Here is a 13,709-nt window from a genome sequence, read left to right as displayed (position 1 = left end):
TTTAAAAGCTTACAAAATGGGGACTTTCCTGGTGGACCAGTGGTTAAAAACCTGCTTCCAATGCAGGGAACTCAGATTCGATCCCTGGTCAGGGAACTCAGATGCCACAGGTCAACCCAACTACTGAGCTAGCAGGCAACAACTAGACAGGTTGCTACACCGCAATAGGAAACCCTTGCACAGCACAAGAGGGAAGTCCAAGCACCACAACCAAGACCCAGTGCAGCCAAAGAGAAGAAAAGCTTATAAATAGTCATAAAAGGGCCAACATTAAAAATATCCTACAGTTTTGTTTTGCTGTCTGTAAGACAGCCTACAGAGGGGTGACGGCTTTCTTCCGTTTCTGGCTTCGGTTCCCATTAGCTCCTAAGAACTTCCTCTGAGGCCATCTGTGCAGAAAGTGTGGGAGAGCTGAAGCCACAGGCCCCAGCTGTGCACCTATGTCAGGTGCCGCCGCCAGCTCTCCACAGACGCAAGGGGCCTGAGGGCAGCTGGGCTGGTTATCAAACTTGTATTCTTAAAATTTTTCAGATTATATACATTCAGTTTCTGTTAAGAACAGTGGAAGCCTTTAACCATACCACAATGGAAAGCATTTTCCTAACAGCATCTGATTTTAGGAGCAGCACTAACCAAGGCCCTGACGCCAGCGGCATGCAGACCTGCGCCCTGGCAGCAGCCCCTCACCTGTCGAAGAGGGTCTGTCCTCCCAGGCCCAGCCCGGCGTTTGCCTGTGGTAGTCCCCTTCTGAGTGCACAGAGGAGACCGATGAGGGCCGCTCCGCTCCCAGGTAGCCCTGCCCTGGGACAGGCGATTTCGATTTCCTGCTGTTAGCCTTGCTGAGCAGCTTTGGTTTGCAAACTCCTCCTGAAAGTGGAAGAAACTGTCATTACTAACACACAGTAGTCACATTCACAAACTGAAAGGGCACCCTAGTGCTGCTGACCATCTGCTACAAGAGAAAGCAGGATGGGAGCATGAAGAATCCAGACCCTGGTAACATACAAAAGAGGCAGAACTCACTTGCAGCAACTAAAGTCAAAGGGGGCAGGTCCTCATTGCCATAAACTCAGAAACAGGTAACAAGAAATTAACATTTCTGGAACATCGTTTCTTTCTTGGCCTTGGAGCAGAAACTGCTAAGAAGCCGAAAACTGACAAAAATCTTAAATCCTCACTATCTCTGCCCTTACCAATCTACAGAAGAGTGAAGAGAGGAAGAAAATCTGCATAAGAGAAGCCCCTTCAAGCTGTTGGACATCAGCTGGGCCAGGCAAGTCAAGGAAGCCCTTTCTGCCTCTCCAGGCTGTTTAGTTGGTTTGCAGGACTGGGAAGCCCCAACTGGGCTCTCACATAGAACATTAAAAGGATCTCAGAAGAGATCAAAGCCCAGGTCAGCAGCCCCAGCAGAATGGTTTCATCCTGCCCCCAATCCTTGGGGTACAGAAAAAAGGGAGAGAAAGCATTTTCTACCCCTCTATCTGGAGAGAGAAGAAATGTAAGTCCTTGGTGATAAGGAGGACAATATAACCCAACAGAAAATGGAGGTGGGGGTGTACTTCAAACACTGGGGAAAAACTTCACAATACATGAAGGCCATTTACAAAAGAAGTGATCACCAAAATGAATGAGGCTTATGAAAAGACATTAGGAAGTCAAGCCATGAAGGAAAAGAAAATACTGGTGCAAAGGAAAAATTTGAGAGTAAAAGCAACAGAAAAAGTATCAAGATGATTAAAACAATGAGAAGGTAACAGAGGACAAAGCCTATCCAGCGAAAAGGCAGCTTTCTCAAATGGAGAAAATAACTAAGGAACATCTGATAGAATTTCTTCCCCTGAACACAGAAACTGGGAAGGTGCACACACCCTTCCGTGATCAGGGAATCTACCCAGGCCGAAGAACACTAACACACTGTGATACTTATTGAAGTTGAGGAAAAAAGGATTCTCTGGGCAGATAAAATGTCATCACTAAAAAAAGGGAGGTAGGGGGGAATCTGGTCTTACTTCTTACACAGCAGTGAACACCAGAATGAATACAACCATGTTTACAGAAGGTTTTGAGAAAAGTACGTGTCTTAATAGTAGGTTGGTGCAAATGTAATTGCAGTTTCGGACCGTGAATTTTAAATCATTATAACTAAGCTCAAACAGATCTTTATTAATCAAAACAGGAACCCTTACAATCAACACATTTTTGCCATTGAGAAGTGAGTTTGTTTATTTCTGTAGCGTAAAAATCCATACTTTGCGATTCAACGAACTCTTGGAAAGCATTTTCCCTGCAAAAAGTTGTCAGGATGCTTGAAGAAATGGTAGTGGGCGAGAGGTCGGGCAAATATGGCAGATGAGACAAAACTTAATAGGCCAGTTTGCATGTCATAGAACCAGTGCTTCAGAAGTCGAACAGTCAGACTTGGTGGAGAACTGAGCTTTTTTGCCAGTGGCAGGTGTTGCAGTTTTCGGTGCATCTCATCGATTTTCTGAGCATACTTCTCAGATGTAATGGTTTCACCAGGACTCAAAGCTGTAGTGGATCAGATGGGCAGCAGACCACCAGTGACCATGACCTTTTTCTTTGGTGCGAGTTTCACTCTGGGAAGTGCTTTTGGAGCTGCTGCTTCCAACCACTGAGCTGGTTATTGCTGGCTGTCATATAAAACCCACTTTTCATTTCACGTCACAATCCAAGAAATGGTTCATTGTTGTGTCGAATAAGAGAAGACAACACATTAAAACAATTTTTTTGTCAGCTCATGTGGTACCCACTTATCCAGCTTTTTCACTTTTCTAATTTGCTTCAAATAGCTGTAGAATGGTCAACACTGAGTTCTTTAGCAATTCCTTGTGTGCTTGTGAGAGGATCACCTTTGATGATGGCTCTCACTTGGTTGTTGTCAACTTGGGGTGGCCGGACACTATACTCCTTATCTTCAAGGCTCTCATCTCCTTTGCAAAACTTGTTGAACCACCACTTATATACTGTATATTTGTTAGCAGTTCCTGGGCCAAATTCATTGTTGTTGTGAGTTGTCTCCACTGCTTTATGACCCATTTTGAACTCGAATAAGAAAATCGCTTGAATTTGCCTTTTGTCTAACATCATTTCCATAGTCTAAAATAAACATAAACAGCAAGTAACAAGTCATTAGCAAAAAAACATAAAGAAGTGTACATTAAAATGATGTATAACATTTAAGAAAGTATTCCAATATCAAACAGCAAATTTCAACCATGCAAAAACTGTTAATTACTTTTGCACCAACCTAGTATTGTAACACCTGCCAAACCATTATCTCAAACAAAGGCAGCAAGAGACCTTCTTGAGCAGGAAGGACCTCAGGACACAGCAGCCTTTTTGTAAAAACGGTATGAAACCTCACCACCAAGAAATGCCGTGACAGACTACACAACAAGGAGAACTCTGTAAGTCACCAATACTGTAACTTAAAACACACACACACACATTTAAAATCAATAAAACTTGAAGGTTAGAGCAGAAGACAGTGTCTCATCTTTGAAAGCAGGAAGTGAATTTATATTGTCCTAACGTTAATATATATAGGGAAAAGTAAATAAAACCACTCATCTCTTTAATCATTTTCTTATCCTTAGTGAGATCTTTTGCGTGACCATAACAGGAGAACAAACTTGAACTGTTGCTGACCTTCAGTTTATTTTTAAGTAAGGCATAAGAGAGATTCTCAACAGATTAAGAAAAAAGGTTATATATAAACATATAAAGCATAGAGTCATGGTTTTTTGTGTGCTTATAACAGGATGTATAATGACCTCATTCCAGTAAGCTACCCTTTTTAACACTAGCTTTTTATACAATGTGATCCGAAGGACTTCTTTCCCCTTATTTTTTCCTGTGGCTTAAAATTTCTTTTATACGGGGCCCGTCACTTTTATTACAATAGCAAGTCACTTTGATTCAAAAGCAGAATATGAAATTGCATCAGTATTACAATGTATGCACACAGATAATGACTAGATGAAAACAAAAACACTGATACACTGGAGGGTGACATTCTGGGTAGAAACTTTCACCCCTTTTTTAATTTTATGTCACTTGTAACATGTCTGAAGAGGTTGAAAAACGTTGAGGTGACTGAGCACATAAATGAAATCTCTTCTTGACCCATCTGAACCTGGGGTATGGACTGGCTTTTCCTTGGGAGACATGGTGAAAAGCACAAAAATGAGCCCCTTACCTGAGTGAGGCGATGGGTCCCCTTCCTCCCTCCGGATCTCGCCGCTGGTCACCACCGAGGTGCTGGCGCCCCCAGGCCCCACTGCCACTGGCTGGGGCATGACCACCCCGTGATCTTCCACTTTGTCATCAAAGCTCCCCATGAGCGCCTTCCGGATGATGTCCTCCAGCCCGAGGTTACTGGCAGGGTCAGCAAAGGAGTGGCCTCTGGAGCTCACGGAGCCTGCAGGAGACGGCACAGCACCTGCCTGACTCTGAGGGAGGACAGGGGCAGGAACCGCCCAGGACACATGCCCCGGCACAGTGTCGGCAGCACAGCCCCACAGAGGCGGCTAATCCCCCGAGAGGGTGCTTTCCTGTGTTAAATCAGGCACCCACTGCTGTGTAAGTTGCTTGACGGTTTTCTTCTCTTTTTAGCTCAGTAGTTCTGATTCTCTGTTCATTTATGTTTTCAATAAGTACTTACTGATCTCAGTTCACTTTTTACTGTGACTGCCTCCGTGTCCCACCCCGACTAAAGGATGTTCCTGGCATGCAGCCAGTACGCAATGCCTATTTGCTGGACTGACTGCTACTGTATGAGTTTTCTGAATCTTACCTGAGGTGGTGACTGCTGGCAGATTAAAGATCTCAGTTCCTGGCTGAGCAGCTGCTGTATTTAAAACAAACATTCAAGTTAATTAACTGAGATGTGATGATCACATACACGGAAAGAGATAAAGTCTCCAAAAAAATTCTACGGTAAATTAACCTTATTTTCCATGATCAACTTTATTTTTTGCCCATTAAGTGAAGGTAAAGAGAAATAATTACTTTCTTAAGGAAATCAGAAATCAGAACAGGAGTAATACAGCTCAGGAAGGAAAGGACCTTTTGCAGAGCCAGAGAAACACACATAGGGAAAAGCTGGCCTCAGGACAGGAACCCAAGCTTCCAGGGAAGAGACCCTGCAAACAGCAGGTGTGAGATTAGATCCTGGGGAGAACACCCCCGTGAAAGGAATGAACATGACCACGTGTCCCTGCTGCAGTTGCCAGGGTGAGGCAGAAATCCTGCCTGTCAGTTCTGTTCATTCCTGCTAACTGTGCAGTCTGTCATTTGCTCAATTTGAATGACAGCAGCTCGGACAACCTGGAACTACTTGTAAAGCACTGTGCCCAGAAATGGAAGAAGTTTGGGAACAGAAACAGTGTTTTTATCATGCCTTCCAACTCAAGGTTGAGAACTTGAAAGAAAAAGAATCCAGGAAGTAAGTTAGTGGCCAGACAAGCACTGTCTCAGAGAAGGATGGGCCTGTACCAGGGAGAAGGCCTGTCCACGCAGATTGGAGTGAGGGAGCCTGGATGCCGACTCCTGGGACAGGAATACTGGGGGGCGGGGAGAAGGCTCCTCACCCACGGATAAGGGAACAGTAAATCGACTGAACCTGAAATAGTATGAGGGGGTAAGGAGGGCCTTGTAGTTCTCATAGAAACCTGGAGAATAGGACTCATTCATTTCACAAATACATACCAAGCCATTATTTGGCTGAATAAAAAAATCATGTTCTTATTGATCAAAAATGGTCAGATGAAGACAATTTCATATTGTTCAACCAACAATAACATACTGAACTTAAATACACTCTTTCCTATACCTGTGGGGTTCAGGTCAGAAGGTACTTCCTGAGGCCCTCAGAACAGAATCACCTGGGAGCTGAGTGAAATGCCCATTCCCAAATCCCTGCATTGCTCGGGACTGATGGGAGTAAGACAGGCTTATGAGAGGACATGACTGTTCCTCAGAGGTGGGGAAAGGCAGTTCAGGGGCTGCCCAGGACATGAGGATGCAGGAGGGGAGGACCACAGCTCTCTGTGGGGAGACATGGTGTGCAGAGTGTTTTTAGACACTTAAGGCACCAGCGAGACCTTCAAGAAGAAATATGGTTGCAAAGATTTAAGTAGAGTTCAGTGCTAATAGAAAAAAGCTAAACTCCAGATGCAAGTTTGGGAGTTTTCAGACTCAGTTTAAACAGCCAAGAGTGGATGAAATGGCTCAGAGAATACAGTGCCAGAGGCAAACCACCATCTCAGAGCCCTGCTGAGCAAGACCTGGCTTCTGAGGAGACACAAGAATCAGCCAAAAAAGCAGAGGAAGAAATTGGAAACAGCAGTACTGAAAACCAAGGGGATAGAGCATTTCTGGAAGGGATAAGTTGTTCACTAGTGTTAGCAGCAGGGAGAACAGATTTGCTAAGTTTAGAGCATGAAGGCTTCCGCAGAATAAAAGCATTGATGTCCTCAGTGGGAGCCCTGAGCTGAAGCGAAGCCATCTTGGTTGCCGAGGACTTAGACTTCTCGAATCTAGTAATTAAGAGCTGGGATAACTACACAGACAACAAGTGACACTGGGCTCATCCTTTCTCCTCTGGAACTTTCAACTTTTGTTAATCACAGTGTCACAGATTCAAACATAACTCCACCTGGCAGTTCCTAGTTGGCAGGGTTTACTGATGGTAGAAACCATGGGTTCTGCAGGGCTTCCCCAGAGCCTTGGATCACTGGATACATGTGAGGAGAAGGGGACGAGGGAACCTGGCTGATGGCGTGAGTGTGAAAACAGCAGGCGAGGAAGGTTCCAGCCCAGCTGTTAAAGAGTTCTGTCCTCATGGGCATTTATGGACAGCCCTGGTGAGGGTGTCGAGTGTAGAACTACTGGAGACATGGACTCCAGAGCTGGCATCCATGAGTCTGAACCACAGCCCTGTCTCGTCAACAGTCACTAAACCCAAGCCTCAGTGTCCTCATCTACCAAGTGGAGATGATGCCAACATGTGGCATGGAGAGTGTTTTGAAGGTGACAGGAGATAATCCACATTCATGCTGACAACAGGGCCTGGAGCAGACAGTGATACCCAGGCCGTGCACCATCTGTTTCCACTGCCTTGAGGCTGGCACCATCCTCAGTGGTGGGGAGGTGCGCTTTGAAGGTAATCCACAAAAACTGGCAGAGCAGAGAAAGGAGCAAACAAGCACACACAACCTGGTCCCACACTTGGTGTGACAGACACAGAGGACAGAGGGAGAGGCATGGTCCATAGGCAGCTCTTCGCAGGAGGCTGGTGTTGGTATCAACATCCAGTCACCTATGAACACATAGGTCATCGAAACACCCAGTGTGGTCTCAGACCCCCTTAAGATGATGAATTAGGGATGGGTCCTACCACAGTACTCAGAACCGACTGAAAGGCTAACTGAATGAAAGGTTTTTAGTGACCAGCACCTGAGATGGTAGGAATGCTTAGAGCTGGCTGCCTGTGCACATCCACAGAGGAAAGACAACTGGAGGAGCACGACCTTGTCTGCAGACAGCTGGATGGTCTACCCAAATGAGGGGCAGACCAGGGGGTAAACACTGGAGAGCCAATCCAGCCCCACTTAAGACACACACTTCCAAGACCCACACTTGTTCAAAGAGAAAACAGGCAGCGGCACATGTGCTGGGTGGGGCTCCCTCACAGAAAGCCCCCAAGCAGAGCCAACAGAGGCCTACAGAGGAGTTCAGGATCATATGTGCTTGGACCGGCCTGCCAGAGTCCTTATACTCAAGGGTAACGTGAGAGGCGACATGGAGCTATCATTATTTATGTGCATTTTATGGGGGTTCATGAAAGAAATCCCACTTACCCATATCAGAGTCACCTCCACCAGAGGAGTTCAACTTACGAAAAATCTCTTGCTTCTTTGACTTCACCATGGGGGATGTGCTCTCGAGCTTGGTGAAGAATGAAGGCAGGTAGCTTATGCTGCCTGGTGAGCGGGAGTCATTCCTGCTGGGAACAGTCACGTGTTACCACCACGCACTCCTACTCCCTTCCCTGCCCACCCCCGCCACCCCCACCCCGAGTGCCAGGCCCGAGGCCCTCTCCGTCTGAACACTGACGTATTTGGGGCCAAGGGGATATAAGAAAAGGAGCCCTGGAGTGGAGACAGTCTAGAACCAAGACAGTGAACAGGTGGTAACAGGAGCCCTCAAAAGAGCTTGCCATGCTCCTGTCTTCTCTGCAGCACAGACCCTGGTGTATTGAGGGTGACCACATAATCTGGGGACTGTTTGACCAGCAAAATTACTTTGAAGTACAGTAAGATTGTAACTACTAGCATACCTGCCTATAAAATAGCAAGCACTCACACCTAAGCGGTAGACAAATTAGACCTAACAGCATAGCGACAATACAGAAATAAAACTGTGTATTTGTTAGAATCTTTCCAGCCCTGCATGAGCTGAGCATCATGTAAAGGCTTTCATATTTCGTCTGCAGCTTCCTATGCTAACACATTTAGAAACACAAGTCTCCTCAACTAGCTCAGGACTACCAGGAGTCAATGAGTGCCAGAGACAGTGACAGAGAACACACGAAAGGTGCTGATAACCTAATTGGGTCCATCACTCAAACGTGACAAGGAAGGTGACAGAAAAATGACTAAGATGTCTCTGTCCTCAAAAACTCACAAGCTTAGGGGAAAACATGTAAACGTATAATTGAAGTTAACATCATTCCCTTTCCAAAACAGGATTTCTTCCTCATTTCACTGAAAGGAGCCAAACCAAAAGCATCTAAACCCAGTGGAATAAACATCTACTAATTCACAGGGTGGGGTAAGGATTAGAAACTGGTGAGAAAACAGCAAGCAGTGCTCACTGCAACCTTCCATGCACTGCACATGACACCAGGTGCCTGGCGGGCACTTTAGGGGCTCAATGTCCACACAGACAAAAAGGTTTTAAAAAAGATCCAGAAGGAATTTCAAGAAGAATAATGACCAATTATTTTCTATCATCTATTTAAATATTAGAATTTCTTCAGTAAAATCCACTAGCATTTGATCACTAGGAAAACAGACAAAGTGATTCTCCTGACACGTGATCCAAAGAGAAAAAACTGCACTGACTTCAGGAAAATGGCAGGCACCAAGTGTGAGCATGCGCATGCACGCACACACAGCCACGCGGCCTTGCCCCTGCGTACCTCTGCTCCGCGGGCTCGGCTCCACGCTGGGCCAGCAGCAGCACACTGTCCTGCTTCTCATGCACAACAGGAACCTGAGGCGGGGAGATGGGCTCATAGGGCTCCGAAGAGATGTGACTCCTCTCTGGGGATTTTCCGGGCCTGATGCTGCAACATACGAAATGTGAGACTGTCTTCCCAGGGCTCACCTCGGCTCACCCTACACACAAACAGACACTGGTTAGCTGGTTACTTCAGTCATTTCAGAGAACAAAAGCTGACACTGAATATTAGGAAAAAGTCACCTCAAATACTGTGAACTATTAACAGATCCCACTTATCACAACTAAAGATCCTGAGTGCCACAATTAAGACCCAGCACAGTCTAATTTTTTTTAAAAAACGAATAAAAGCCATCAGTGACCTTTAATATATGCTTTCATTACTATTGCGTCCCTGGTAGCTCAGCGGTAAAGCGTCTGCCTACAATGCGGGAGACCTGGGTTCGATCCCTGGGTCGGGAAGATCCCCTGGAGAAGGAAATGGCAACCCACTCCAGTATTCTTGCCTGGAAAATCCCATGGACTGAGGATCTTGGTAGGCTACAATCTACGGGGTCGCAAAGAGTCGGACACGACTGAGCGACTTCACTTTCACACTTTCATTACATTCACACTTTCAATAGGTTAGTAGTATTGTTGGTCATTTCTTTCCCCAATCTACCCCATCCAATTAGAGGTGGCTATTTTTTACCATTTCTGAGCTTTTTGATTATTTAGGTGATTTAGAGGTAACTACCAATCTTAGGCTTCCTTTGGGGCTCAGCTGGTAAAGAATTCGCCTGCAATGCAGGATCGAGACCTGGGTTCAATCCCTGGATTGGGAAGATCCTCTGGAGAAGGCAAAGGCTACCCACACTTCAGTATTCTGGCCTAGAGAATTCCATGGACTGTATAGTCCATCAGGTTGCAAAGAGTTGGACATGACTGAGTGACTTTCACACTTTACCAATAGTATACCTTTCTTTGTGTATCAAAACTTGAAACAGTAGCTATCAATCTCCTACCACAAAAGATGAAGGATTTTACTACCTTCTCTATATTGACTTTAACCTTTGTCTACTTTATATAGCCTGCTCAGCCATTTTTATGTGATTTACAGCATTTACATTGTTCCAGAACTCTAGAACAACTGCTCTGTGTTTTGCTCATAGGTTGAAAAATCAATAATGCTGTTTTATAACAGTATGGATTATGTAAATATTTTAAACTGTAAAACCAGGTAATCTGACTAAAATCAATGAAAGAAATGTAACCTTCCTCATTCAAAAGCAAGGTGCAGTGATGTGGAAATGATAAGTGAAAAAATCAAAACAATTTTTTCATAAATGGCCATCAACTGTTCAAAATCTACATAGCGCTTTGTATCAAGAATGTATCATGAATGACTGTTATAACTTTCTGTTCTTTGATAACTGAAGGTTTTTTTTTGTTAAAAGAGAATGCTTATGTATGACAAAACCCCAAAAAAAAAAAAAAAAAGAGAATGCTTTCATCATGTCCTTAAGATCGTCCAGCTGCTTGAGATGACTTATGTCATTTGCAATTTGCTTCAGAACACTCCAGCTTGAGGTGGGGATAATGAAACACATGGGGCCTGTGCTGGGTGCTGGCATGTTACACTTTCTCTACTTCTGTATGTTCAAAAAAATCCCACAATAAAGTTTTTTCCCAAGGAGTACTGTTCAGCTAATACACTGTTCTTACTCCTTTATGTTCTCTGCTAACTTAGGGGTTGGCAGGCAGGCTGGAGAACCAGGCCTGCTACAAAATCAACTGCTGTTTCCACTGCCCTGGTCCATCCACCTGCCATGTGTCTCCAGATATTTGCAGAATCCTTGACCTGCTGAACCCCAGACTTGTTCTCAGCATCTTTATGAACTTTACAAATCTGTGTGCTGCTTGCTCTCCATCAACTAACGTGCACACCAATACTCACCCCACTACCTTCAACTTCCAAGTACAGAGCACTGGGGAGAACACTGGAGAGAGCCCTGTACTAAGCGGCCTCAAATTATTTAATGCCAGCTTCCTAAACATCTGAACACACTGTGATTCTGAAGACCCAGGCAGTGTCCCAACATTACCACCCAACCATCCATGCCACAGCACTGTCTGCAAACCCACAGACAGAGGACAGCAATCAACTTGTGGACACATAATAAAAACATATAGGACCAACTGCCTAGACAGTGGACATTCCAAGAATAATACACAAAGGAAAAACTCTCAATTACACTTTCCAGGGAATGAAGGTAAAGAAACTCTGCGTAAGACATGAATCCCCAACGTGAAGGTAGAGTCTGACTGTCTCACTGCTGGGGAACCTGTGTGTGGGTGAGGGAGACCATACCTGGCCCTGGATTTGTCCACTAGAGTTTCTGGAGAGACCCTCGAGCCTGGTCTCTGATGGTGAGCAGATTGAGACTGGGATTCTGGGCTGTAGCGGTTTGATGTTTTCGTCCTCACGGGTGTAGACACCAAGGCAGACGGTGAACTCTGGAATGTAGAAGTGGAAGGCTGCTGGGGGGGCTGCGAGGAAACTTGATTTCTAGCAAAATCTTGTGTGATAATTTGCTGTGAAAGAGAAAAGGAGGAACTGGTTAAATCCATTGAGCACTTCCAGAAAAAAAAGAAGTGTAACATAAATCTAGATATCTTTATTGTGATTCTATGTGAAATGTGGCCTTCTGTGTGATCTTGTACAAACAAAGACCCCGCTAGCTAATAAAAGTAGTGAGAAACTCACGCAGATGTGGTCAGCAAGTGTGATGAGCCGGTGTGTCCGGGGCACTTGCCCCGCCCCCTCGGCTTGTGAGGGTGGGGGCGGTGGCTGCTGCGGGGACGGGGACTCCTGCTGTGGCCGGTAGTGATGCAGTGGTCCTTCGTACTGTCTGGGGGCTTCGTCTAACAGGGGACAGACAGATGTCTTACTGCAGGGAGGCCCACCTTTCACTCATGAGCAAAGATTAAACATAGCTCAGAGAAACACAGGAGGGGGAATTCATATCTTAATTTTGAAGAAAAAATATTTATTCACTGACAGACATCAGAAGATTAGCATAGAATAAAATGCGAAAGCACAAGTGGGCAAACAATATCAACTATTTTCAATATCATTAAAACATATTAAAAAAGTCATCAATGACTTAAAAATAGTTTTCCATTAGAGCAGTCTTAAAACATTTCTAGACTCACAGATTACTCTAAAACAAAACTAACAAAAAGCTACTTCTGAACATGCCCTGGACAGACTACAGGAAGCACATGTGAAGACATAGGAGACCCACTTTCTGCCTGGCTCGCCTTCACGACCTCCGGCTGGTAGGCCGGCAGCCTCTCCTGGGGTGGTGCGGGAGAGCTGGCAGGGCTTATCACCTCAATAGCATCGCCAGGTGTTTCATACCGGTGAGAAGATACTTGAAGAAAAGAAAAGAATCTATTTTAAAACTAATCTTATGTCAAGCTCAGAAGTTCCAAGCTCTTCAAACCTATTTGCATATTTTCAGTTTTTACTTGTCAGAAATGGTCAGTGGCACCTCAGGTTAATGGGAAAAAAAACCAAAACAAATAAATAAGGAGTTCAATGCATGGTGGCAAAGGTCAGTTAATCGCTTCCTCTTGGCAAGGTACAGAGTTTCCTGAAAATCTGCAGGCTCTAAAACCTTGAGGTGAAGATCAGAAACAGAGCTCGACCTTCTCCTGGGGGCTGAAAAAGAAAATCACCAGGAAATTCATCACAAGAGATTAAACCAACAAGAGGAAACCTCAACAGTACACACTTCCAAGTCACTTCCATCCCGGATAGTCTGCTCTTCTTCACCAGGACAACTTCAAAGCTGTGGATTAATTAACATCATGTAATAATTTTCTCAAATCATTGAGTGCTGCTGACAAAAATGACTCCCATCTTTAGCCCCATGTTACAGCGTGAACGTGAACAGAGGTGGCGGTGAATGTCCGCAGGGAGGAAGGGAGCATGCACCCGTCATAGCAGGGCCCTCCAAGAGATGGTGCCCTTGGGAACTGAGGGTCTAGGCAGTGGGGGTCCAGGCGCTTTCTCAGTCCTGCCAGGGCCTCAGATTCGAGAACAGGGGAGCTGCTAGGGAGGGGTGTGACCTCCTGCTGAGGACCCTTCTGACTCAAGAGTGCTGTGTGTACTTTTGGGTGCACTGAAGCATCTGAGGAAATGATCAGAGGCCCAAAGGGTATGTGACCCTGGCCAGATCAGCAAGCGTGGTCAGGTCCTGGACACAGGGCAGAAGGTGGGAAAGAACTCTACTACTAGTGCACTACCCACTCCTCAACCTCGACTCAACAGCCCTCTTCTGCCCCCACCAGGTCATGGAAGCTGCAAGGACCTGCCTCTAGTATACTCAGGACAGAGATCTGGTAACAGGAGTGGAAACTCGCTTTGGAAACTAAAATAGGACACTATATGTAAA

At 45.3% G+C, this 13,709-nt stretch overlaps 1 protein-coding gene across 20 annotated transcripts in view; it reads right to left on the bottom strand.

Annotated features, from left to right (window-relative positions):
* NCOR1 (nuclear receptor corepressor 1) overlaps positions 1 to 13,709 on the bottom strand; it is a 116,424-nt gene that overhangs the window by 2,262 nt on the left and 100,453 nt on the right. For 15 of the 20 annotated variants that reach the window (XM_043903933.1, XM_043903932.1, XM_043903944.1 and 12 more), the window contains 8 exons: positions 12,555 to 12,683; positions 12,014 to 12,171; positions 11,618 to 11,841; positions 9,227 to 9,373; positions 7,884 to 8,026; positions 4,817 to 4,870; positions 4,220 to 4,441; positions 688 to 867 (listed from right to left, as the gene is read on the bottom strand). In XM_043903933.1, coding sequence (XP_043759868.1) covers positions 688 to 867; positions 4,220 to 4,441; positions 4,817 to 4,870; positions 7,884 to 8,026; positions 9,227 to 9,373; positions 11,618 to 11,841; positions 12,014 to 12,171; positions 12,555 to 12,683 — 1,257 coding nt within the window. Of the gene's footprint in view, positions 1 to 687; positions 868 to 2,145; positions 3,118 to 4,219; positions 4,442 to 4,816; positions 4,871 to 7,883; positions 8,027 to 9,226; positions 9,374 to 11,617; positions 11,842 to 12,013; positions 12,172 to 12,554; positions 12,684 to 13,709 lie in introns of those variants that run through there. The other 5 variants (XM_043903940.1, XM_043903943.1, XM_043903949.1 and 2 more) reach the window with 5 other exon arrangements.

This window comes from Cervus elaphus, chromosome 5 (genome assembly GCF_910594005.1).
Source record: "Cervus elaphus chromosome 5, mCerEla1.1, whole genome shotgun sequence".
Classification (NCBI taxonomy): Eukaryota; Metazoa; Chordata; class Mammalia; order Artiodactyla; family Cervidae; genus Cervus; species Cervus elaphus.
The sequence above is the reverse complement of the archived record's forward strand: the minus strand, read 5'-3'. Positions and strand labels throughout refer to the sequence as shown.